The sequence below is a fragment of the Anser cygnoides genome, chromosome 17, assembly GCF_040182565.1.
Source record: "Anser cygnoides isolate HZ-2024a breed goose chromosome 17, Taihu_goose_T2T_genome, whole genome shotgun sequence".
Classification (NCBI taxonomy): Eukaryota; Metazoa; Chordata; class Aves; order Anseriformes; family Anatidae; genus Anser; species Anser cygnoides.
Window position 1 is genome coordinate 1,532,728 of NC_089889.1, and position 23,665 is coordinate 1,556,392.

At 62.4% G+C, this 23,665-nt stretch overlaps 3 protein-coding genes across 5 annotated transcripts; 2 read left to right on the forward strand and 1 right to left on the reverse strand.

Annotated features, from left to right (window-relative positions):
* Positions 1 to 275: 275 nt before the first annotated feature.
* On the reverse strand, positions 276 to 6,904 carry TCHP (trichoplein keratin filament binding). The gene is made up of 12 exons (XM_066979374.1): positions 6,699 to 6,904; positions 6,444 to 6,612; positions 6,299 to 6,355; positions 5,744 to 5,812; positions 5,027 to 5,200; positions 4,413 to 4,525; positions 4,017 to 4,083; positions 3,574 to 3,746; positions 2,492 to 2,570; positions 2,088 to 2,273; positions 1,564 to 1,707; positions 276 to 913 (listed from the first exon to the last, which is right to left on the reverse strand). The coding sequence occupies exons 1-12, from the start codon at positions 6,887 to 6,889 to the stop codon at positions 881 to 883; spliced, it is 1,455 nt and encodes a 484-aa protein (XP_066835475.1). The 5' UTR covers positions 6,890 to 6,904; the 3' UTR covers positions 276 to 880.
* A 357-nt stretch (positions 6,905 to 7,261) lies between these two features.
* Positions 7,262 to 10,960, forward strand: GLTP (glycolipid transfer protein). Its single transcript, XM_066978976.1, has 5 exons — positions 7,262 to 7,421; positions 8,312 to 8,373; positions 9,033 to 9,166; positions 9,519 to 9,669; positions 10,120 to 10,960. Exons 1-5 carry the CDS (start codon positions 7,319 to 7,321, stop codon positions 10,300 to 10,302), a joined length of 633 nt encoding a protein of 210 aa, XP_066835077.1. The 5' UTR covers positions 7,262 to 7,318; the 3' UTR covers positions 10,303 to 10,960.
* Positions 10,961 to 11,040: 80 nt separating this feature from the next.
* TRPV4 (transient receptor potential cation channel subfamily V member 4) lies at positions 11,041 to 20,241 on the forward strand. 3 transcript variants are annotated; one of them, XM_066978973.1, is made up of 16 exons: positions 11,041 to 11,162; positions 13,843 to 14,261; positions 15,308 to 15,480; positions 15,649 to 15,801; positions 16,114 to 16,254; positions 16,344 to 16,642; positions 16,960 to 17,139; positions 17,207 to 17,365; positions 17,438 to 17,530; positions 17,706 to 17,779; positions 17,869 to 18,034; positions 18,258 to 18,324; positions 18,520 to 18,836; positions 18,944 to 19,102; positions 19,291 to 19,412; positions 19,532 to 20,235. In XM_066978973.1, exons 2-16 carry the CDS (start codon positions 13,918 to 13,920, stop codon positions 20,190 to 20,192), a joined length of 3,108 nt encoding a protein of 1,035 aa, XP_066835074.1. In that variant the 5' UTR covers positions 11,041 to 11,162; positions 13,843 to 13,917; the 3' UTR covers positions 20,193 to 20,235. The 3 variants fall into 3 exon arrangements, with proteins under 3 accessions (XP_066835074.1, XP_066835076.1, XP_066835075.1); XM_066978975.1 differs by having other exon boundaries at positions 11,107 to 14,261; positions 18,975 to 19,102; positions 19,532 to 19,825; XM_066978974.1 differs by lacking the exon at positions 17,438 to 17,530 and having other exon boundaries at positions 11,107 to 14,261; positions 19,532 to 20,241.
* The last annotated feature ends 3,424 nt before the right edge of the window (positions 20,242 to 23,665 follow it).

Below are 23,665 nucleotides of genomic sequence, written 5' to 3' on the forward strand. Positions count from 1 at the left end.
CTGTTTTTGTAAAGAAAAGATCTTGAAAGAGTTGCTGTAGTTGAGTAAAGTCTGCAGTGCTCAAACAGAACGTATCTTTGTAACCTTCCTGCAGCAGGGACTCTCACTGTGACAGGTAGAACAGGACAGATCCCAACGTGCCACACCAGCTTGAAGCGCTGGGCCTGATTTTAAGGTACAGTTGCCTGTAGCAGGGAACCAAGTGCCAGCAGCAACTAACACCCCTCCCCTTCTGTGCTTGTAGCAATTTGCTCATGTAAAGAAACTCACAGATGTTCAGCTTACAATTATTCATTGTGAAACAAGTAAAAAAAGTTTATTGAAGCCATCTACAGCTTCCAGAGAGGAACTGGACGTGTTAACAATTACTGCCACAGCACACATTATCTTTCTGATTTGCAATGGGTTATGAAGCAACCCTTAAAGGCCAGCTGGGACTTCTAGGCACGTCCTGCTTCCCTCTTCTAAACAGGGAACAGCACCTAGAGGTTTATGGTTCCTGTTCCACAGGAGGCACAAATTCTTTAGCTCTAAATTGTGAAAGGGCGAGTTTAATTCCTTTGCTGTTTTGATCCAATGTAGTGTGTACTAAAATACATCTCCTGAACACAGAGTAAGTGAAGCAGTTCAGGGTAGAGTCCTCCGAGTATGCTCACACCTCCAAATTTATGGAAATCAGTAGAAGTTTGACCTTGGGTTCAGCTGGGCCACAGCTAAATATGTTCAGAAATCTAACTTCTACTGCATTGAATCTTGGTGTCATTGTAGGCTATTCCGAATCCGGAGTTATTGCAGGAGTTCCCTGATTCTTCAAAATGTTCTTTTTGTAGTCTGCAACTTCATTTAGTGCTCATTCCTCAGATATAAAGGATGATAATCCTCAGGTCCACGCTGCTTTTGGGTAACTGTAGAGCTGAAGGTCAAAACAAAGACAATCATAACTACTCCACGGGCTCTAGAATTAATTGTCCACACTTGCTATTTAGCATGCAAATAACATGCTTTGGAGAATACAGACTATCTTTCAAGAAAAGTCATTAGTAATGTTTAAAATTTGATACTGCGGAGCTGTATATTCCCTTGCAGCTTTCTCTGGCTCTGGTAGCTACTGTCAAATAAGTGACAGAGGCAAGTTACTTTGCACAGCAGCTCATAGTTCAGTATGAAAAGTGTGAAAATCTGCTGGCTACATGGTTTTAAGTAGATTTTAGAACCAGACAAAACATGACAAGATGGAAAGACACTGAACAGCTGAGATGCACTGCATCAACAGCTTTGATGCAGCAGGTAACGTTTAGAATAACATTTGAGGCAGTAGCAACAAATCTGCCTCAAAAATTATTTAAAAATCCAGACCTAATGCATCAGCAAACAAGAAAAGCAGCTCGTAAGAGAGCTGTAGCCCTCTGCTAGAAATAGTACCAAGGGGCAGAACGGGTCTGGTCTGCTCTGGCACTGCGTGGCAGCTAAGGTGCCAATTAGAAACAATGAAAATTCTGCTGGCACTCCTCCTGATGTGCTGGAGTGCTAGGGTGATGTGTGTATATGGGTGCTGCCACCTACCCTGCTGCGGTATCCTCGCTCAGCCATGCGCTTGGCTTCTTGCCGCACCAACTCCTCGCAGCGCTGCCTGGTGGAGCGCTCCTCCTCCTCCTCCTCCCTCTGGCGCTCCTGCTCCTCTTCCTCTTGTAAGCGGCGTTCCGTCACCTGAGCAGAGGAAAGACGAGGGCGGTTACAGCTCGCTCACAGACGTGCAGACTAGGCCAGGAACACGCACCTGTGTTTTGAGGCAGCACTGCAGCGAGGTTTTAACACAAGGAGGTTTAGCAGACACACACCAATAGCACTGGCTCAGCTAACAGGTTACAGGACAAAACCACGGGCTGTGCGGACACTCGGGCAGAACTGCCCGGAGCAGCTGTCTGTCCCCTTGGGACTAGAAATGTCCCTAACCAACCTCTCAGAAGCAGAGTAATCCTCTGCAACAGTACCTTCCCATGCGCTTTCCAGAAGTAGCATTTGTGTAGGTATACTGCAGCAACACCTTCAGCATTTGGGTACAACATATCTGAAAACGCAAACTATACCTGAGCTTCCAGTTCCTGTCTGCGAGCCGTCTGCAGTTCCTTCTCTTGCTCTCTCTCTCGCCTTGTCAGTTCTTTTGCCTCCTCAAGTTCTTTGATCAGTTGCTCTCGATACTTTACTGACTCTTCTTGGGCCCGTCTGTTTAATTCTATCTTCTCTTGGATCTGGCGCTGTCTGCCTGCAAGGACCTTTGTGAAGGGAGAGGATTAAGGGAGAAGCTAAGTCAAGAAAAAGGCCAGACTTACAAGCAGAAGTGGGGAAATCTTGGTGCAGACAGTTAAACAGTTATCAGAAAATGTATCAGGCCAACTGAAACTCTCTCCCTCAAGTACTGCAGGCCGTAACCCACTGGGGGGAACAGCAGCTTTGTCAAACCAAGAGACACCGAATCAAAGAAAGGCATCACCTCGTTCATCAGGCGATCTCTGGCCACCTTCTCTCTTTCCCATTCTTCCCTCTTCTCCCAAACTTTTTTAGCTTCTTCTCTAAAGGCAAGAGGAAGAATTGTCTCTAAGTTTACTACTTATAGTTAAATATTGCATACACACACACTCCCCAGGCATAAATGAGCTACCCTGTGCTTGAGGAGGGCTCATTTTGCTTTTCACACTTGTTCCCACACAGCACGTCCACCCCACCTGTGCCTATTTCAGAGAACCACTCTGATCTCCCTGTTACCAAATAGCAGTAGCACAGCGAAGGAAGTGCTGGCTTGTAGCAGGGTTTCTTGGATGCTCTGGTCTGCCCCAAGAACAGAATGGCGTCAGCAAGGAAGCTTGCCTTGAAACAGGAGAATTACTTCACACAGGGGACAGTAGTTAGGACCACTGCTGGAACAGCTGACAATTGTGCAAATCTTCCCTCTGTGACAAAACCTTTAACTAGAACTTGATGGTAGCACGTGCAGTCCTGTCCCCAGTGAAGATGCTCTCTAAGCTGAGGAGAGCCAAAGGTGAATGTGGATAAAAAGGTGAATATGGATAAGGGACCTGAGGGAGGTTTTATTTACAAGCTGAGATACAAAAAAATAAATAAAACATGCATTTTTGGATTCACTTAGACTAAAGCCCACCACATCGAAAACACAGAACATTTAAAAGCTGGTTATAAAATACCTGCAAGTTCTGCCTGCTAAAAGGTAATCGTTGCTTTCTCTTCGTTAACTACCTTTTTTGGTTCTTAGAGCTAAGGTAACAGAATTTACGGACTAGGTCTTGCCCTGTGGCGACTGGAAAACAACCACAGGCTTTGGTTCCGTCTTTGCAGAAAAGCTGCAGGTGCTTCATGCTGACTGCCTAGCCACAGCTCTCAGCACATGGAATGAAGGGGAAGACCTCACTTCTACTGCCGCACCTCCACAACAGCAAGGCCAACTAGACACCTCTTTCTAATGTCCACATTTAACAAACATTAACGGAGCTTGCCAATCAGGCAAAAATATTCAGCACGTAGTGTCTTTCGATGAAGCGCGGAGGTGCATAAACTCACCTAAAAATAGTCTGGAGCTCCGCCTCCCTCTCCTTTTCTAGCTGGAGCTGTTCCTCAATGACGCGTTTCATCCAGGCAACGTCTGCAACAGCTCGTTCTCGTCTCGCTGACTGGCGGCGCTGATCCTCATCTTCTTTCTCGAGGAGGGCTAATAGGATTTGTCTGTCTGTTTCCTTGAGAAAAGCCAAAAGATTAACAACTATCCAACAGCCTTCTATCCCGCGTGCAAGACAACTCTGTACCAAATTACTGGTGACACGGCGTTGAGGGTATGCTCAGATTCTCTACGGTCTTTTTGTTCCAGCCCCATTCACAAGCTAAATTGGGTTTCCTAACTACTTATCTGTAGGCATTAGAGGCAGACACGTAAACAAAACACACAGAGTAAGTGCCTTCAACACACAGTACCTATAACATATAAATCAAGGGGTATTTTCTCTTACCAGCTCCTCCTGTATCTGCTGGGCTCGTCTCTTTAACTGGGCATTACACTGATGCCTCAAAAAGCGGCTGAAGGAGGAAAAAAAAGAAAGAAGAACATATAAACTAACTCTAAAGCCCTATTTTATTATATACCAGCACTCAATATACCAGACTCAAGGGGTACGTTTATGATGATAATATTTATAGGCAACTGAGGTACCCGCTACCTCTAACACAAACAAGAAGTAATAGCACCAGTGCGTTTGTTCATTGCCTCTTCTGGGGACTTCTAACAAAATCCAAACATTTACAACCCACCCCTGCTATTGGAAATATCTCCTTGTGCCGCAACTACTGCCACGGAGATGGGAAAAGATTCTATCTGTCCCTGCCGAAAGCTACATTTGATCCCATACCCAAGCTCGATCTTCTTCCGGTGCTCTTCCATTTGCTTCCTTTCTTCTTCTAAGTTTTCCAGCTCCCACCGCTGCTTTAATAAATTCTCTTGCTCTTTTTTCAGCTTTGTTGCCTAATATATTTGAAAAGGAAAAAAAACCAACAACTAAGAGAGAGTACTTGAGAGCGCTAGGACCATCCCAGAGAAAACCTTTGAGTTTGTCCCACAGTCTATTACTTTGCAAGCAAAATCATCACTGTGGTAAATACTTCACATTAATTTTCTGTGTGTCTTACTGGCTCACAGCACAAGAGACAGGGTGAGGAGCTTCAGCTGCCAAGGCCTCCGACCTGAACTTAGCACACTCAGAAGTTTCTACAAATCTTTTTCTCATCTGGTGCAGAGCAAAAAGGTGCTCACACTTCAAGAGGAGCAAATGAAGTCTATGAGAGTTCAGTTGATATGCCAGTGTTCAAAGGTGAGGTCTGCTTTACTGACAGAATAATAGCCACAGCTAATTTGTTTCAGATTTAACCTAGTGGAAACCTGGGGGTAAGAGGTCAGGTCAGTGCTGCTCTATTTCCAAGTAAAACCATGAACTTCCTCCTCAGATGAGAAAAGACTAAAGATTACCTCCGTCTCCTGTAGTTTCAGTTCTTCTATTTGCTGAAGCAATATCTCTGCTTGCTTCTTCTCTTCCAGCCGACGCTTCTCTTCCTCTTGTCTCATTCTCTCCAGAGCTTCCCTTCGTGCAATTTCATACTCGTTTTCGTAGCGCTTTTTCTCTTCTCGTTCAGTTGCTTCTTGCTTATTGAGCCAAAACAAAGCACGGCATTTAAGGTTAGGCGAAACAGAAGGAAACAGCTTGTGGCTCAAGCACCCGCAAATCAAATCCCACACGCTGACACATATTTGAAGAATGGGGAACAAAATACTCGGGAGGAACACGAGGACAAAGCAAGAACATTTGCTGATCACAGTCTGAAGCTGCCTATCAGGCCATACAAATTCTTTGTGGCATCCAGCACGGGTCCGAAGCTAAGCACAGGTGGTCTTAGAGATACAAGCAGATTGCCTTATGAAGACTTATTATTATTACTGCTGAAATCCATATCTGAAGGCCTTTAATATGCTTTCAGATCGAAATTACTATATTGCCATATCCAGTATTTGCATATTGCAATACCAAATTCATGAAGTTTTGCTATGAGCGCAATGAGAACAACCAACAAACAGCCAGTTGCTATTCCTTCTACAACCCAGTCGTGCCTGCCCAGGAAGGCAAGCTGCCTGCCAGGGGATCTGCCCTGAGCACCGGTGACCAGTAAGACCAGGGCCCCTCCAGCATACCTGCTTTTTTTGCTTTAGCTGATCACCCCAAGCCTCCACAACGTGCCTCCTGTGCAGCTCCGACTCCACCTGCAGACACAGAGGCGACATGGCCAGCAGTGCCATCGGGACCTGGAGGGACCCTGGAGCACCTGGCCCAGCCCCTGCAGAGCTTTGGGCGTCCTCGGTGCGCCCAGGTCCCGAGCTCAGTCACAAGCCAGTTCTGGGAGACACTACGGCGGGACTGAAACCGGGGCTGCGGCTGCTGGAGCAGCACGTCAGCGGAACAAGGAACAGGGAGGCACTACGGACAGGGCACGTACGGCTCTGAATAGCACCGAGGGTTTGCACAGGCCCTGAAAGCCTGCTCCCGATGTCGGACCAGTTCGCTGACCCTCAGGCAGCCGGGCCATTCGCTTCCCTTGCCTCCTGCTTGCCAGCTCTCGGGGCCGTCGCCACGCTGTGCTTGGGGCTGAGCGACGGCAGCCGTACCCCAGCAGGCAGGCGAGGGGCTTCGCGCTAAAACCGGCTTTGACCAACACGGGACGGCGGGGACAAGGAGGGGAGCAGCCTCACCTCCCGCAGCTCGGCGCTGTTCTGCCTCCAGTGCTCGTACAGCAGCCGCTCGGCGACCTGCGGGGGCGACACGGGGGGACGGCGGCTGGGTGGCCCTGGCCTGCCAGGCCCTCGCCCCCCCAGCCCGGCCCGGCCCGGCCCTCACCTGCCGGCCCCGCCGCTCGCGGGCAGCCCGCAGCGCCCCGCTCCGCTCCCGCAGCGCCTCGCTCGCCTCCCGCCGCAGCTCGGCCGCCAGCTCCTCGCTCTCCTCGGCCAGCAGCCGCCTCAGCCGCTCCCGCCGCCGCTCCAGCTCCTCCCGCCGGGCCTCCTGCGGGCTGCCGGGGCCGGGCGGGCGTCAGGGGAGGGGGCACCGAGCGGTCCCGGGCCTACCGGGCCCTGCCGGGCCCTGCCCCGCCCGTACCTGTCCGGGAGGGCCCGCGGCTCGCTCCACCGCGCCTGCCTGGAGCCGCAGAGCGCGGCGCGGGCGAAGCAGCGGCCGGCCCGCTCCCACTGCTGCCGGCCCCGCGCCTCCCGCTCCCGCCGCCGCTCCGCGGCCCGGCCCGGCGCCGCCCGCAGCCACATCGCCCGCCGCCAGGCCGCGCCGGTTGCCATGGCAACGCGGAGAGGCCGCTACGGGGGCCGCCGAGGGCCAAACGGCGCTGGGAAAAGGCTTCGCGGGGAGGGAGGGGCGGGGAGGGGCCGGCACCGCCATTTAACCGCGCTGATTGGGGGGCGGGGAGGGGGGCGGGGCGTAGCGGGCGGTGGGCGGGGCGTGTGGGTGGGTGGGCGGGGCCTTGTGGCCAATGGGCGGGGAGTGAGTGCCGGTGGGCGGGGCGTGGTGGGGGGGGGGGGCCGGTGGGCGGGGCGTTGGGGGCGGGGCGTGGGCGGGGGCGTTGGGGGGTGGGCGGGGCGTGGGGGCGGGGCGTTGGGGGCCGGGGCGGTGGGGGCGGGGCGTTGGGGCCGGTGGGCGGGGCGTTTGGGGGAGGTGGGCGGGGCGTTGGGGCCGGTGGGCGGGCCGGGCCGTGCCGGCCGGGCCGGGCCATGGCGCTGCTGCTGGAGCACGAGTTCCGGCCGCTGCCGCCCGACGGGCAGGTGGAGACGCTGCCCTTCCTGGAGGCCGTGGCGCACCTGCCGCCCTTCTTCGGTAAGCGCCGGGCACCGGCACCGGGACGGGAACCGGGACGGGAACCGGGGCAGGAGCCGGGGCCGGCACCGGGACGCTGCCGCCGGCGGGCAGAGGGCGCCTGGGTCCGCCCCGGCTCCCACGGTCCTGCTGCTGGGCCCCCGGTGCTGCCCCCCCGGTACTGCCCCCCGGTACCGACCCCCCGGTACTGCCCCCCCGGTACTGCCCTGCCGGTACTTCCCCCCCCCGATGCTTTCCCTCCGGTACCGCCCCCCCCCCCCCGGTGCTGCCCCCCGGTTCTGCCCCCCCCCTCCGGTACTGCTCCCCCCCCGGTTCTTCTCTCCCTGTTCTGCTCCCCCAATTCTGCCCCCCCCCCCCCAGTTCTGCCCCCCCCCCGGTTCTGCCCCCCCCCGGTTCTTCCCCCCCCCACGTTCTTCCCCCCCCGGTTCTTCCCTCCCGGTCCCGCCCCCCCCGCGGTTCCCCGTCCCCCGGCAGCAGCCCGCGGCGGCGTTGCATCAGGGCCGGGCGTGGGACGGCGCCTTCCCGTCCCGTCCCGTCCCGTCCCGTCCCGTCCCGTCCCGTCCCGTCCCGCCCCGCCCCGCCCCGACCTGCCCGACCCGCCGAGCAGCCCCGTCGGGAAATGTCCCGGCCCCGCGGGGAACCGGCTCCGGGTGGGGGCGTCCCGGGGGTGGCACCGACCGACGGCGGCGGGGCCGTGGCGAGGCGGAGCGGCGGCGGCAGCAGCGGCAGCAGCAGCACAATGCCCCGCTTTGTGCCCGCCCGTGGCCCGGGACAGCCGGGCACCGCCGAGGTCCCTCGGGGCGGGCAGAGCCCCCCGGGTACCGGCAGGGACCTCGCGGTGCCCCCGGTACGGCCGCGGTGACCGCCGTCCCCTCCGCGTGCCTCCGCAGACTGCCTCGGGACGCCCATCGTCTACTCGCCCGTCAAGGCTGACCTGGCTGGGAACATCAAGGTAGGGGCGCGGGGGGGCTACGGGCAGGGGCCCTTCGTCCCCTTGGGGCCCTTCATCCCTTAGGGCCCTTCATCCCCCTTGGGGCCCTTTGTCCCCTTGGGGCCCTTCATCCCCTTGGGACCCTTCATCCCTTTGGGACCCTTCATCCCTTGGGGCCCTTCAACCCCTTGGGGCCCTTCAACCCCTTGGGGCCCTTCATCCCCCTAGGGCCCTTCATCCCCTGGGGGCCCTTCACCCGCCTTGGGGCCCTTCATCCCCTTGGGACCCTTCATCCCTTTGGGGCCCTTCATCCCCCTTGGGGCCCTTCATCCCCCTTGGGGCCCTTCGTCCCCTTGGGGCCCTTCGTCCCCTTGGGGTCCGTCATCCCTTGGGGCCCTTCACCCCCTTGGGGCCCTTCACCCCCCTTGGGGCCCTTAATCCCCTTGGGACCCTTCATCCCTTGGGACCCTTCATCCCTTGGGACCCTTCATCCCCTTTGGGACCCTTCATCCCCTGGGGGCTCTTCATCCCCCAGGACTTTTCACCCCATGGAAGCTCTCGGGCTCCTCTGCTGCTGCAGCAGCCCCGGCACTTGTTGCAGGTGCCCCATTTGCACCACCCCAGCCCCGCACCGCAGCAGCCACCCCATTTCTCTCCCCCCCCCCCCCCCCCCCCACCAGAAGATCCGGGCGGTTTACGACTCCGACCCCGCCAAGTTCAAGACGCTGCAGGACATCCTGCAGGTGGAGAAGGAGATGCACGGCTCGGCCTGGCCGAAGACGGGCGCCACGCTGGCGCTGATGTGGTTGAAGAGGTGACTCACGGCGCCGGAGGTGCCGGCTGCGGCGCGGCGCGCGCGGTACTTCTCCGCCAACCCCAGCCCCGTGGCTCCGGCTGCTCCCTGGGCTGGGTTTCAGGGAGCGCCGCTGGCTGCGGCCCCGTCGGGAGGTTCGCCCTCGGCTGATGCCCTCCCATCCCCTGCTGGGACATGGCGGTGTTTGCGTTCCTATAAATCCCCGCTGGCCTCGGTGCCCCGCTCCTTGGTGGGCTGCGCTGCCCAGCCCATGGGGTTTTGGGGGTCCGGGTGCCCCCATGGCGGTGCCGGGGGCTGCGTCACCCCGTGTGGCAGTTCCCCCCCGCCCCCGCCAGCCCCGCTTTCCTCGCAGGGGCCTGAAGTTCATGCTGGTGCTGCTGCAGAGCATCTCCGACGGCGAGCGGGACGAGGAGCACCCGAACCTCATCCGGGTGAACGCCCTGAAGGCTTACGAGGTCGCGCTGAAGAAGTACCACGGCTGGATGCTGCAGAAGCTCTTCATGGTGAGCGCTGGCTCGGCGGGGCTGCTGCGGACCAGAGCTGCCTTGCCTTGAGCCCAAAGCCCTGCCGGTTGCCCTGAGCAGCGATGCGCTTCAGGAGAAATTTATTTTCCGGTGGCATCTGAAGATGCGCAGCCCCTTGATTTATTTTAGGGATTATTTCCAGGGGACCCTCTCTGCGCAGCCCTGCCTCCCCGCCGCCCCCGTGTCCCCACGCTCTGACTGGTGCTGGTGGGAGGCTGCTGCTGCGGGAATCGTCCCGGGCACAACCCAGCGAGAGTCTGCCGTGGGTTGGGGGGCTTTGGGGGTGCTGTGCTTGGGGGGAGAGGCTCTGCCTCCTGTGGGGGGGAAGCCGGTGGGCTTGGGGGGCTCGTTAGGTTGGTGGGAGCGGTGTCCCCACAGCCGGGGCAGAGCTCTGTGCCCGGTGCCTCACCACTTCCCTCCGTCCTGCAGGGCTCCGTCTACGCGCTCCCATACAAGTCGGATCTGCTGAAGGCTTTAGAGAAGGGCAAAGAAGTCAAGGAGGAGGAGAGCATCGAGAAGATCCATCAGTTTGTCTCCAGGGTCACCCCCATCCTGGATGCCATTTACGAGATGTACGCCGAGATGAACGCCGAGCTCAGCTACAAAGCCTGACGCTGGCACGGGCCGGGGGCGCGCCGGGTGCCCCCCGCAGGCAGCCCCATCGCTGCGGCCGCGGGGCTGCTCCCGGCTGCCGGCCGGCTGTGATTCCGCTCCGGATCTCCAGCAGCTAGCCTATTTTCTAAACAAATCAATTAATTTTCTATCGAGAATCTGGCAATAAACCAGGGGCGCCCTGGGTCATCTCAGGGATTTCCCGAGCTTTTGTACTAAGGAAGACAAACCAAGCGCTTCTGGTCCTCGTGCAGAGCAAGCGAGAGGAATGAAGCGTGGCTGGCGGCAGCGTCCCGCTGATGCAGTTTCGGCTCTGCCTTCGCTCTCGACCTGCACCTCCGCCTCCTGGCCTGTGCCTCTGCCTCCTCGCCTGTGCCGCTCTTGGACCCCGCGGCACCCTTGGAGCGCAGCACCCAGCAGGAGCGCAGCACCCAGCAGGAGCGCAGCACCCCATACGATGCCAGCAGCACCCATTGCAGAGGAGCCGGCGACCTCCCTGGGTGCCCCCAGCCCCGCGAGCAGCGGCATGGGAGCGAGACCCCTCGGTGGGAGCGAGACCCCCGGCGGCGGGACCCCTCCCGGCGGTGTTTCGGAGCGCCCGGTGCCTTGGTGTGGCGGTGCCCGACGGCACGAACTCAATAAATCTCCGTTAACCTGGGCTTGGGCGGCTGCTTCGGGGCCGTCCCGGGGGCGGGCCCGGCTGCGGGCGGGTCCCGGGGCGCCCGCCCACGGCAGCGGGGCCGGGCCGGGAAGGACCGGGACGGGAGGGACCGGGACGGGAGGGACCGGGACGGGGCCCGCGGCGGCTGCGGGAGGCGCCGGAGGCTGCGGGAGCGGCGCGGGACGGGACGGGACGGGCGGTACCGGGACGGGACCGGGGCTGGGGACGGGGGAGCGGGGCTGGGGGCAGCGGGCAGGGGCTGGGGGGTAGCGGGGTGGGGGGCTCGGGGTGCCGTGGGCTGGGGGGCTTGGGGTGCCGTGGGCTCCAAACCCGCCCGCGCAGCGGCTCCGCGCCCCGGCTGGTGGCTGGGTGGCTGCCGCTTGGCCCCGGGGGGGGGTCCGGGGGGGCCGAGGTGCGGGTGCTGGGCGCGCACCTGGGTGCGGGTGCGAGGGTTTGTGTTGGATGCGAGCGGCGGGGCCGTGCCCGGCAGGCTCGCTGCGCGACGCCAGGCGTTGAGTCATTTGCTCCGTGGGGTGAGGAAGGCTGAAAAACGAAAAAAAAAAAAAATATATCCAAATAAGTCAACAAGCCAAATAAAACCCGATTGACAACACCTTTCCTGGCAGCGGCGGGGCCCATGGGAGCGCCTGTGTGTTCGCAGGGCCGGTCGCGAGACCGTCACTTCCCAAGCAAGCTTCCTCCCCGGCACGTGACGGCAGCCGCTCCGTCACCCGCTTCTGCCTCGCGTCCCCCTGCCTTCAGCCCTGCGATGGCCCCGGTGCCGCTTGTCCCCATCCCATGACCGCAGCGGGGTCGTCCCCGGCCGACGGCCACGGGGTGGGATGCGCCGGCCTCGCTTCTCGCTCTTTTTGCTGCCGCGGGTTAAGCCAAATGAAAACCGATTCAAATCTCCGGGGAGAGGCGTGCTGCCTGCAGGAAGCTGATTTCCATTCGCCTGCTGCCCGGGTGACCCCGGGCCCGATGTCCTCGGGGAACCCTCTGTAAGGGCACCCAGGCTCTGGGTGCTGGCAGGTGCCACCACTTCAGCCAGGCTGTGACCGCTGCCTTCCGCAGCACCACGGCTCCAAGCGGCAAGCAGCGAGCTTTCACGCCCCTCCTTGCCCCGGCTCTACTTCTGCTTCCCTGGCCACCGCGGGGTGCTGCCACAGGGGAGCCCCTGTCTGGTGCTGGGCAGAAGCTCCACGCACCCGGTCCTGGCGGGAGGCAGGGGCGCTGGGGCTGGGAGGGGGCTGCAAGGCGCTGCCCTGCCCAGAGCCCTCCCCGTGCCCCCCGCAGACCTCGGAGGAAAACCGCCCGCGTTTGCAGCACGAGCGGCGCAGAGCTGCACCCACCCGTGCTCCACCACGGAGTAAAATTACATCCTGGTAGTAAAATCCTCACGGGTAATTGTGCATTCGCGCCCCTCCTTGCAGCGCTGGCGTCCCCCCGGCTCTGCCCTGGCCTCTGGCTGGGTTTGGCAGCCTGATCTATATTTGGGCTTTGCCCTCGCTGCTTTTCTCTCAAGCTGTGCTTTTCCTGTGGTTTGGGCTGGGATTCCAGCACAGTGGAGAGGGGTTGGGTGCTCCGTCCCCGTGCTGGAGGGGTTGGCGTGCCGTGAATTCCCTGGTCTGGTGTCTCGGACAGCCAGGCTGCGTGAGAGCCCGTGTTTGCTCGGTGTCGGGTGTGCGAGAGCCGGGGTCACCGCGGCTTTGGCAGGTGCACGTGGAATTTCTTGCAGTGAGAGCAGGAAGCGAGGAGGAGAAATCCCTTTACGCCCCGTCACACGCCCCGCATCTCCTGGGGCTGTGCGTCCCTGCTGCCGCCTCCTGCGGGATCCGGGGGCTGCGGGGGCAAAGGGGATGTTGCCCACAGCCCCCCCACGCTGCCGCAGTTCCTGGGGCCATTTGCAGCCCCTGTCCCCTGCCCGCGTGGGGAGCCGTGGCCCGGCCGCCGCGGGTGTCCGTGGCGACACGCTGCCTAATTAGAAGCACGTTATCCAGCAGCCATCTCCGGGAGGGCCAAGCCCGACATTATGGCTTGTCGTACAGAGCTGCAGCCCAGCAGCAAATTATACGTTCCCCGGGTGCTTTTTCTGTCTCTGAACCCCGGGTCTGGGAGCGAGGGCTGAGCGAGCTCCCGGGAGGCAGAAACTGAGCCAGGGCTGAGCACTGCTGTATTTTGTGGTGTGTTTTCATGGAAAGCTGGGGAGCCCGGGGGGTATTTACCTGCTGGGCCAGCAAGCAGACAGGTGTCTGTCCGTGGAGACCCCAGCCAGCACCACGTGTCCCCCACAGCGCTGTGCTGTCCGTGCTGGTGTCACGACTTTCCACCGGTCTCCTTTCCCCCTAGCACGACCAAAACCCATCGTTTCTTGCCCCAAACACTGCTCGCTCCCTCCGCCAGGACCCGCCGGCTGCGTCCCCCCGCCGTGCCGGGGACCAGGTCACAGCCCCGGCTTGTGTGGCACTGCCGCCGGGTGGTGGGCTGTGGGGGGCCCGCTCCTGACCCCCTGTGGCTCCCCTCACCCCCAGCCGGGTGGCTCCCCGGGGGCCGGGCAGCACGCACAGGGCCCGCTCTGTGCCCCAGCCTGGGCTGCACCCAAGCTGACCACAGCGGGGCTGGGCTCCAGGCAGCTGCGCTTTGAAGCCGGCAGCGCCGGAGCCGGTGGGGCTGCGTGGACGCGAGGGGTCCCCGCGGGCGGGTAGGTGGGCTGGGGAGTGCCGGGGGTCCCGCTGGCCCCAAACGCTGTTGGGGTCGGGGTGGGACGCTGCTCCTGCCGTGGGACCCGGCAGCGGCTCGCACAGGGCACGGTGCCCGTGGGAGAGGATGGGGCGGGAGGGGAAGTTATTTGGGAATGACTCCGGGCTTTCCTCTGCCAGGTCTCCTGCTTTCACGGAAGGACCGAGGAGCGCGGCCACCCAGGCAGCGAGCAGAGGTCCCGCTGAAAGGGGAGCATGGCAGACAGCGAGGACCCCCGCGATGCCGGGGAGGCCCTGGGGGACGACTCCTTCCCTCTCTCCTCGCTGGCCAACCTGTTCGAGGTGGAGGACACCCCGTCCCCCGCCGAGGCGTCTCGGGCCCCCCCCGGTGCTGGGGACGGAAAGCAAAACCTGCGCATGAAATTCCACGGGGCCTTCCGGAAAGGTGCCCCGAAACCCATGGAGCTGCTGGAGGCCACCATCTACGAGTCGTCCGTGGTCCCCGCGCCCAAGAAGGCCCCCATGGACTCCCTCTTCGACTACGGCACCTACCGCCACCACCCCAGCGAGAACAAGCGCTGGCGCAGGAGGGTTGTGGAGTGAGTACGGGGACCCCCCGCGCACCCCGGGGACACCACTGCTGGTGGGGAGCATGGGGCACCCTGGCATGGGTATGGGGGTGCAAGGCAGCTGGGGACGGGCCCCCAGGGCTCTCCGAGTGGCATTTAGGGGTGCTCTGGGCAGGGAACTCGGGGTGCCGTGCACGTGGCGCTCCCAGCCAGTCCCGGTGAGGATGCCTGGTGCCGTGCCAGGCCGGGCTGTGCCGTGCTGCGCCGTGCCACGCCGTGCCGTGGGCTGCAGCCCCACGCCGCCGTGGGGCCGGGACCGTGGCCCCCCCTTCCCCTCCTGCCTGCGCCGTGAAAGAGGGCTCTGTGCTGCAGCCGCTCCCTGCCGGTGCGGGACGTCTGGCTCCCCTGGCATGAAAGGGCTTTTCAGGAGGGGCCTCCGCCCTCGGCCTGCGTCAGGAAACCGGAGCCGGGGCGGCCGCCTGCAGCCGGGCACACAATGCCCGTCTGTGCTGGGCACCTGGGCCGGCCTGGCCTGGCCCTCTGGGTGCCGCACCCTGCCTGCCCCGGCGGCACCTCGTGTCCCTGGGCTGCAAGCGGGGCCGAGGGGGGCTCCCCAGGCCTGGAGACCCCGGCTGGGGCAGCCGCCGTCCCTCCTCCCCCAGGTTTCTGGAGCTGGATGATTGTCCCCTGCTGCCGCTGCCCACTCTGGCTCAGCCCGTGTCGCTGGAGACTGTCCCAGAGCCGTGGCCTGTCCCTGCTGGGGGGCTCTGCCCTGCCACTGTGACCCACAACGGGAGCAGCACCCGGTCCCCGTGGGTGCCACAGGGAGGCGGGAGGTGACTGCGAGCACTGGGTGCCTCCCCTGTGGCTGCTGCCCCCCCTGGGGCCACCCCAGCCAAGGGGTCTATGATTTAGGGTGGGCAGAGCCCCCGCCAGCCCCCCCCGTCCAGAGCACCCCACTGCTCCCGCTGCTCCCATGCCCATCCCCACAGCTCTGAGCTCGGCGTCTGGGTGGGAAACCGAGGCACGGAGCGGGGAGGCAGCTGCGGTGCTCAGTCCTGCTGCTTCTGTTGCAGGAAGACAGCGCCGGGCACCAAGGGGCCGGCTCCTGACCCGCCCCCTGTCCTCAAGGTCTTCAACAGACCCATCCTCTTCGACATCGTCTCCCGAGGGTCCCCGGCCGGCCTGGACGGGCTCCTCTCCTTCCTGCTCACCCACAAAAAGCGCCTGACGGACGAGGAGTTTCGAGGTGAGCGCCTGGGACCTCACGGTGCTGGGGGTGCACAGGGCCACCGGCAGATCCTGTGCCCCTGCGGGGACAGCGCTGCGTGGCCCCGGCGTGGGGGCTGTGGCACCAAGAGGAGCCGGGGATTTGGTCGGGGTCTGGGGCAGCCCCCTCAGCGTCCTCCGCTCCCAGAGCCCTCGACGGGGAAGACCTGCCTGCCCAAGGCGCTGCTCAACCTGAGCGGGGGCAAGAACGACACCATCCCCGTCCTCCTCGACATCGCCGAAAAGACGGGCAACATGCGGGAGTTCATCAACTCGCCCTTCCGCGATGTCTACTACCGGGGTAGGGGGGCACGGGGGACGTGGCTGGGCCTAGGGGGACGCTAAGGGACCCTGGGGAGGCTGAGGGACCCTGGGGAGGTTTGGGAACCCTGGGGAGGTTTGGGAACCCTAGGGAAATTTGAGGATCGGAGCAGTGGAGACCCTGGGGAGGATGGAGGACTCCAGCAGGGCTTGGGGACTGATGATGCAGGGACCTTGGGGAGGATGGAGGACCCTGGGGAGGCTCAGAAACTGGAGCGGGGTTCCCCAAGGAGTCTGGGGGTCCATGGGGAGTCTTGGGGTGAGGCTGCAGTGACGGGCACCCACGGCACAGGTCAGACAGCCCTGCACATTGCCATCGAGCGCCGCTGCAAGCACTACGTGGAGCTGCTGGTGGAGAAAGGAGCAGATGTGCATGCCCAGGCCCGCGGCCGCTTCTTCCAGCCCAAGGACGAGGGCGGCTACTTCTACTTCGGTGAGCTGGGGAGGGGGGCTGGCGGCAGCGGGGCCGGGTCCTTGGGGATGTCCCCGCGGTGGGACGCCCACCGTGTGCTGTCCCCGCAGGAGAGCTGCCCCTCTCGCTGGCCGCCTGCACCAACCAGCCCCACATCGTGCACTACCTGACGGAGAACGGGCACAAGCAGGCGGACCTGCGGCGCCAGGACTCCCGCGGCAACACCGTGCTGCACGCCCTGGTCGCCATCGCCGACAACACCCGCGAGAACACCAAGTTCGTCACCAAGATGTACGACCTGCTCCTCGTCAAGTGCGCCAAGCTCTTCCCCGACACCAACCTCGAGGCGCTGCTCAACAACGACGGCCTCTCGCCGCTCATGATGGCCGCCAAGACCGGCAAGATCGGGGTACGGTGACCCCGGCCCTGTCGCGCTCGGTGCGCGGCGCCGCAGGCCGCACCGCCGCAGTCTGCACGTGCTTTGAGAAACCTGCATGTGCAGGCGATTAACCTGGCTAATTAACCCCTCCTTGCATCCTGTCCGTTCCCTAATTAACCCCAGGCCCTCCTCACACCCTGCCCTTGCCCCTCGCTCACCCTGGCTCGCCCGGGGGCCGGTTAAAGATGCACAAGCTGCATCGCCCTGGGGGGCTGCGGCCCTGTTTTGGGAACCGCCGCGGACGGGGCGGGAGGGGGCAGACCCATGGGCCAGGCGCCCCCCCACAGATCTTCCAGCACATCATCCGTCGGGAGATCACGGACGAGGACGCCCGGCACCTCTCGCGGAAGTTCAAGGACTGGGCGTACGGCCCCGTCTACTCCTCGCTCTACGACCTCTCCTCGCTGGACACCTGCGGGGAGGAGGTGTCCGTGCTGGAGATCCTCGTCTACAACAGCAAGATCGAGGTGCGTGGGGGCCGGGGGGCCGGGGGGCTGGGGTTGGTTCCATTCTGATCTGCCGGCATCCCCCCAGAACCGCCACGAGATGCTGGCCGTGGAGCCCATCAACGAGCTGCTGCGTGACAAGTGGCGCAAGTTCGGGGCCGTCTCCTTCTACATCAGCGTGGTCTCCTACCTCTGCGCCATGGTCATCTTCACCCTCATCGCCTACTACCGCCCCATGGAAGGCCCCGTGAGTCCCCGGGGGATGTGGAGCAGAGTGGGGGGCTCTGGGCTATGCCACTGACGTGTCCTTTCCCCGCAGCCCCCCTACCCTTACACCACCACCATCGACTACCTGCGCCTGGCCGGGGAGATCATCACCCTTCTCACCGGCATCCTCTTCTTCTTCACAAACGTCAGTGGCGTGAGGCAGGGGGAACGGGGTGGCCCAGCCCTCGTGGGTGCTGTACGAGGAGGGTGACAGCCCCGTGTCCCCTGGCACCAGCCCCTGCTGCGATGCCCTCTGGACGCCCGGACCCTGCTGGCAGGGGCTGCCCCTGGCCCCTCTCCAACTTTTCCTCTCTCCCCAGATCAAAGATCTGTTCATGAAGAAGTGCCCAGGCGTGAACTCGTTCTTCATCGACGGCTCCTTCCAGCTGCTCTAGTAAGTGGGGACGCCCACGGGGCCTCTCAGACGGCTCATCCCCAGGCTTGCCGGGGACAGTGGCGGGTAGTGGCTGTCCTCTTCTCCAGCTTCATCTACTCGGTGCTGGTGATCGTGACGGCGGGGCTGTACCTGGGAGGCGTCGAGGCGTACCTGGCCGTCATGGTCTTCGCGCTGGTCCTGGGCTGGATGAACGCGCTCTACTTCACCCGAGGGCTCAAGCTGACGGGGACCTACAGCATCATGATACAGAAGGTCCGGCGGGGTTGGGGGTCTTCTCCTCCCTGGGCAGGGCTGGTCCTGCTGTGGATGTGCAGTCCAAAAAGAGGGTCCTCACTCCATGCTTTCTGCTGGGGGGGCTTCACTTCAGGGTCCTGCTCCAGTTCTTGCCGCTCATCCTGCAGGACTGCTGCAGCCCCTAGCGTGGGTCTGGGGGTTGCAGGCCAGCAGGGCTCATCCCCATCTCCATCACTTGCAGATCCTCTTCAAAGACCTTTTCCGCTTCCTCCTGGTCTATTTGCTCTTCATGATCGGCTACGCATCGGGTAGGTGTGGGGCCAGGGGGCCGGGGCACAGGGGAAGGATCCCTGCTCCATCCTAACTGCCCGTGGGAGCAGCCTCCAGCACCTCCTGCGGCACAGAGGAGAGGGCTTGGCCATCCCGGAGCAGCGTGGAGCCTGCTGCGGCCCTGTGCTTGTTGCTGCCCCCACGGACTCTCTGTCCCTGTCCCTCCTCCCCAGCTCTGGTGTCCCTCCTGAACCCGTGTCCCAGCAGCGAGTCCTGCGGCGAGGAGCAGTCCAACTGCACGGTGCCCACCTACCCCTCGTGCCGGGACAGCCAGACCTTCAGCACCTTCCTGCTCGACCTCTTCAAGCTCACCATCGGCATGGGCGACCTGGAGATGCTCGAGAGCGCCAAGTACCCCGGCGTCTTCATCATCCTGCTCGTCACCTACATCATCCTCACCTTCGTGCTGCTCCTCAACATGCTTATCGCCCTCATGGGGGAGACTGTGGGCCAGGTGTCCAAGGAGAGCAAGCACATCTGGAAGCTGCAGGTGTGTCTTTGGGAGCTGCCGAGCAGGGGGGCTCTGTGGGGTCCCCGTGCCGGGGACCACCAAAGCAGCACCGTCTGGGCGGGGGACCCCAGTGCCTCCATCCCCAGGTGGCTGAGGGGTCCCTGGTGTCCCCGGCAGTGGGCCACCACCATCCTGGACATCGAGCGCTCCTTCCCTGTCTTCCTGCGGCGAGCTTTCCGCTCCGGGGAGATGGTGACCGTGGGCAAGGGCACCGACGGGACGCCCGACCGCCGCTGGTGCTTCAGGTAAGGGCGTGTTCTGTGCAATATCCGTTATTGGCTCCTCATTAGGCCTCATTAGAGCAGGGTGGTTTGTGCTCATCTGGGGCCGGGTGGTGCTGCGGGTGTTGGGATGGCGCAGGGACACGGGTGCAGGAGCTGCTGCCTGGCTCCAGCAGCTCCACGCAGCTTCTGGGCTCTGCCCTTCCCCGCAGGGTGGACGAGGTGAACTGGTCCCACTGGAACCAGAACCTGGGCATCATCAGCGAGGACCCGGGCAAGAGCGACACGTACCAGTACTACGGCTTCTCCCACACCGTGGGCCGGCTGCGGAGAGGTGAGCGTGGGCTGGGGACATCCCTCAGGGCTCCGCTCATCCCTCCGATGAGCCCCAGGAGCAGACGGGTTCGGGGGGAGCCGCGGGGTGCCCAGCTCTGACGAACCCCGATCCCACAGATCGCTGGTCGACGGTGGTGCCGCGCGTGGTGGAGCTCAACAAGAGCTGCCCGCCGGAGGAGGTGGTGGTGCCGCTGGGGACACTGGGGACAGGAGAGGCACGGGAGCGGCGGCACGGGCAGGCCCCCAGCTCCCCACTCTAGCACGGCGGTGCCGGAGCCGATGGACTCTGCCCCGGCACAGCCCCGGCACGGCCCGCAGAATCGCGGCTCCCACGTGCGCTCCCCAGTGCGTCTGTTCCTCAGGGATTCGTGCAGCTTCCATTCCTCCAGCAGCCGCCGTCCCGGTGGGTGTCCGTCCCAACGGGGGTCCCGGCTGGCCCCGGGGGTGCTGGGGGTCTCCGGGTCACCCCGACGAGCTCCGGTGCCGCCGCTTTGCTTTCCTGTGCTGGGGCCATCGGCTGCGCCGTGCTGGGAGCCTCTGCCGCGGGCAGGGTGCTGGGAGCACAGCCCCCCCCCCTCGCACCACAGCCAAGGGCTTTTGCCACACGTTTTTGCACAAGATTTATACGACTATTTATTTAGTAATAAAGAGTGACCTGCAGGGGCCGTGTCCTCGTGTCATTGACTGGTGTCGGCCGGGAGAACGTCGCTGCAGGAGGCTCTCTGGGAGGGAGGTGGGAGCTGTTTGCCTCCTGCACCATGCGTGCCGTGCCACGTGAGGCCGTGCCGTGCTGCAGCATGCCGTGCGGTGTGACGCCGTGCCGTGCTGCAGCATGCCGTGCGGTGTGACGCCGTGCCGTGCTGTAGCATGCCGTGCGGTGTGACGCCGTGCCGTGCTGCAGCATGCCGTGCTGTATCTCTGCCAGGGCAGCTGCTGCAGGGCTGGCCCAGGAGCACCCAGGAGCCTGCCCCTGCCCTGGCCCCTCTCTCTCTGCGTGGCACTAATGCACCGTCGGCTTGGGTCACCGCTGCCAAACCGCAGCCCTCGGGGCCTAGAAGTGTCTAAGCGAGATTTCCACGTGCCGTGGGTGGGTGTTGGCACAGCCCCCCCGGGCTCACACCCCTTGGCAGACAGACGGACAGACCTGCCCGGGGCAGGAGCGCTCCTGCGGAGCCCTGTGCTGCGTGGAGCCAGCGTGGCAAGGCACAGCCGTGGTGTGGAGCTGGGAAATGCCCGCGGGGCACGGGACAGGGCAGCGTGGGGCAGCCAGGACGTGCAGGGCTGGGGTCGCGGAGGGCTGTGGTGCCCGGCGTTATCCTCCTGGCCTCGGCTGCTTTGCCCAGGAGACTGCAGCGCATGGCCCCGGTAGCCTCTTGCTCGTCGCGTGGGGCATGGGAACGACGCACGGCTATGGTGCACGGCCCTCGTGCGAAGTCCCTGTGCACGGCCCTTGTGCACAGCCCCTGGGCAGCGTCTTCGTGCACGGCCCTTGTGCAAAGACCTCGTGCACGGCCCTTGTGCAGGATCCTCGTGCCCAGCCCCTGTGCAGGCTGCGGGCGGCTGCAGCCCGGTCCCGCGGGGGGGCAGCACACACCGCGCAATGCCGGCTCCGGCACCCACCCCCACCCCCCCCAGGCCCACCCCTGGGTGCAGAGCCCCGGCCGAGGCTCCCAAAAACAAAGTCTTGGGGGTTGGGGCGGGGGAGAAGGGGGGTCTCAAGCCCCCTTGGGTGCAGCCCAAGCTGCTGGAGGCCGTGGCAGGCGGTGGGAGCTGGGCTGCAGGACCCGGGACCCCTCTTAACCTGGGTCAGAGCCAGGGGGCATCAAATCAAATCAAATGATCAGATCAAATAAAAACCGGGGGGCGCCGCGCACCCCCTGCCCGCCCGCTGCTGAGGCCAGCGGGCAGCACCGCTGCGCCTGCCGGCCTGCATCCCCCTGTGCTGCCGGGCGTTATTCCCTGGGGGGCTCCTCCCGTGCTCCTGTCCCCCTCCACGACCCCCTGCATCGCCCCGTGTCCTGCAGCGGGAAGGGGGGGGGAGCGTGGAGGGACCCCTCGGGTGGCAGCGGTGGCTGGGCGCCGTGCTGCGCGGTGGCACCTCGCGGGGCCGTGGGAGCAGCCCGGCTCGCTGAGCAAATGATATAGCAGGAAAGGGGGGCACTTCATCTTCCGCCTTGATTACTCGCCGTTAGCTTTAACTGCACTGTCTCCGTTTAAATGTGATTTACATATATCTCTCATATTGTGGTTTAAGTATTTCCCCAGGGTGAGGGAATGAATAAGTTTCATTATCACTACTTAGGAGAGGCTGAGGTTTCAGCTCTCGGCTCACGCTGCATAATCAAATGAGGCGCTGAGCCGGCTCCATCTTTCATGCGAGACGTTATTTGAAAATGATAAACTTTGCTTTCCCCATGCCTGGCAGCACGTTCCCATCGGGCACACCAGGCCCGGCCGGACAGCAAGAGCACCCGGCGTGCCCTCAGCCCACCTTGGTGACAGGCACGGGATCTTCCAGCGCCGCTGGAAATAAAACAAATTTTTCCCCACCGCGCAAGCTCTCAAGTCCTGAAGGTGCAGGGGTGTGCTTGCGATGGCTTTTAAATGGCTGGGGATGTGCGAGGTGGGAGCGCTGCTTCCCCCAGGCCCCCTGCGCCTTCGAGACGCGCCCTGCGGCGGCTGGGTGCCGATGGGGACCCCGCGGCCACGGCGGTGACACCCCAGGGTGCCCCCCGCGACACCACGGGGTGCCTCTGCCACGCGGGGGGCTGCGGGGTGGCCTCGGGGCGTGCGTTTGCCCCTTTCCCTGCCCTGCCCTGCGGCCCCTCTCGGTTATTTCACCCCTTTGACCCCCCCCAGGTCTGCTCGGGCACGGCCCCCCCCGGCCCCCCGCTCGCCGCTCCGCAGCGCCTTGCCGGCGATGACAAACCCAACAAAGGGAAGAGAAAGGCACTTGTCATCCAGAATGCGGAGCGCGGAAGCAAATTTATTTTTAGATAAATCTAAAGCTTAATTTGTGAAGCTAATATCAATCAAAATGAGAGATGGGTTTTTTTAAGTCCTTTTGCAGCCGTGCAATTTATATCGCCTGTCTCTTCTCCCCACTCTCAACCAGCAAAGGCGGCTGCAAAGTTTAATATCAGCCTCGTGTGCGCCTGCCTTAAAAATCATTATTATTATTTTAATAGAACTATTTTTGCGGATCAGAAAGGCCACCATTCCCCCCGCCAGGGTGTGAGGGTGCTGCGGTGGAGGTGGCTTTGCCCTGAGGTGCTGGGATGCATCTCGGTGAGCCCCTGCCCCATCCCCATTCGCATCCACCCGCGTTTCAGGTACCAACCTGCGCCTCCTCGTCCAGCTCCGGCAGCCCTGCAGGGTGAGTGCTTGATGGAGGTGGGCGGCTGCTAACGAGGGACACATTTATTTTGCATTACACATTTGGAACCTTCCCATGTGGAGTGAAATCCTCCTCCAACGACGGATCTATCTGAGGGGCGAATGAAACTGCTAAATAATAAAAACCCAGAGCACCTCCTAATGAAATGTAATGACTTCGAGACCTGCAAGATGAATTGAGCCATCGCTCCCAGCTGCTCGCCCTGATTTATAGTGAGGTGGTAAATATGATAGAGGCGTCGCTAACGAGTTCCCCCTCGGAGGGGAAACTGCAAGCAGAGAAGTTTCTGCCGGGGCTCCGAGCCCCCGGGGAGGCCACTTGTAGGCACGTACACGTGTGTGCGTGCGTGTAGGTGTTGTGTGGGTGCACGGGGGAGCCCTGCACCCTCTCTGCCCGCCCGAGGGCTGCCCTGCTCCCACGTAAGCCCCTTTGCAGGGGCAGGTGAAGGTGCCAGTCCCAGCTACCACAGCCCCAGCCTGGTCTCAGAGCCTTGGGAATGGAAACCGAAGCATGGCCACGAGGTCTGCGTGTCCCCGCCGGGCAGTCGTGGTTCCCCGTATCCGCCTCTGGCAGGTGTCCCTGCGGGGTGACGTCCCCGGGCTGCGTGGGGATGCTGCTGCTCGCTCCCAGCCTGGCAGGGAGAAAAGCGTCCCTTTGGGCGGCTGTCCCTTTGGCAGCGCCAGCCCGCACCGTGCCGGGCACAGCGGGACCCCCACCTTTGCTGCTTCGAGCACCCACGTGCTTCAGCCTCACGTTCCTTTGAACGTGGCAGCCTTTTAACGACAAAGATCTAAGCAAACGTTTTCTGCCAGATGCTCTGATTTTAATGCTCAAAGCAGGCAACGGCACTCCCT

Coding starts and splice junctions, on each gene's coding strand:
- TCHP (XM_066979374.1), bottom strand. CDS start 6,889: ATGGCAACCGGCGCGGCCTGGCGGCGGGCGATGTGGCTGCGGGCGGCG. Junction 6,356..6,443: donor GCGAGCGGCGGGGCCGGCAG/GTGAGGGCCGGG, acceptor TCGCCCCCGCAG/GTCGCCGAGCGGCTGCTGTA. Junction 5,201..5,743: donor AGCTAAAGCAAAAAAAGCAG/GTATGCTGGAGG, acceptor TGGCTCAATAAG/CAAGAAGCAACTGAACGAGA.
- GLTP (XM_066978976.1), top strand. CDS start 7,319: ATGGCGCTGCTGCTGGAGCACGAGTTCCGGCCGCTGCCGCCCGACGGG. Junction 8,374..9,032: donor ACCTGGCTGGGAACATCAAG/GTAGGGGCGCGG, acceptor CCCCCCCACCAG/AAGATCCGGGCGGTTTACGA. Junction 9,670..10,119: donor TGCTGCAGAAGCTCTTCATG/GTGAGCGCTGGC, acceptor TCCGTCCTGCAG/GGCTCCGTCTACGCGCTCCC.
- TRPV4 (XM_066978973.1), top strand. CDS start 13,918: ATGGCAGACAGCGAGGACCCCCGCGATGCCGGGGAGGCCCTGGGGGAC. Junction 14,262..15,307: donor TGGCGCAGGAGGGTTGTGGA/GTGAGTACGGGG, acceptor CTTCTGTTGCAG/GAAGACAGCGCCGGGCACCA. Junction 15,802..16,113: donor CCGCGATGTCTACTACCGGG/GTAGGGGGGCAC, acceptor CCCACGGCACAG/GTCAGACAGCCCTGCACATT.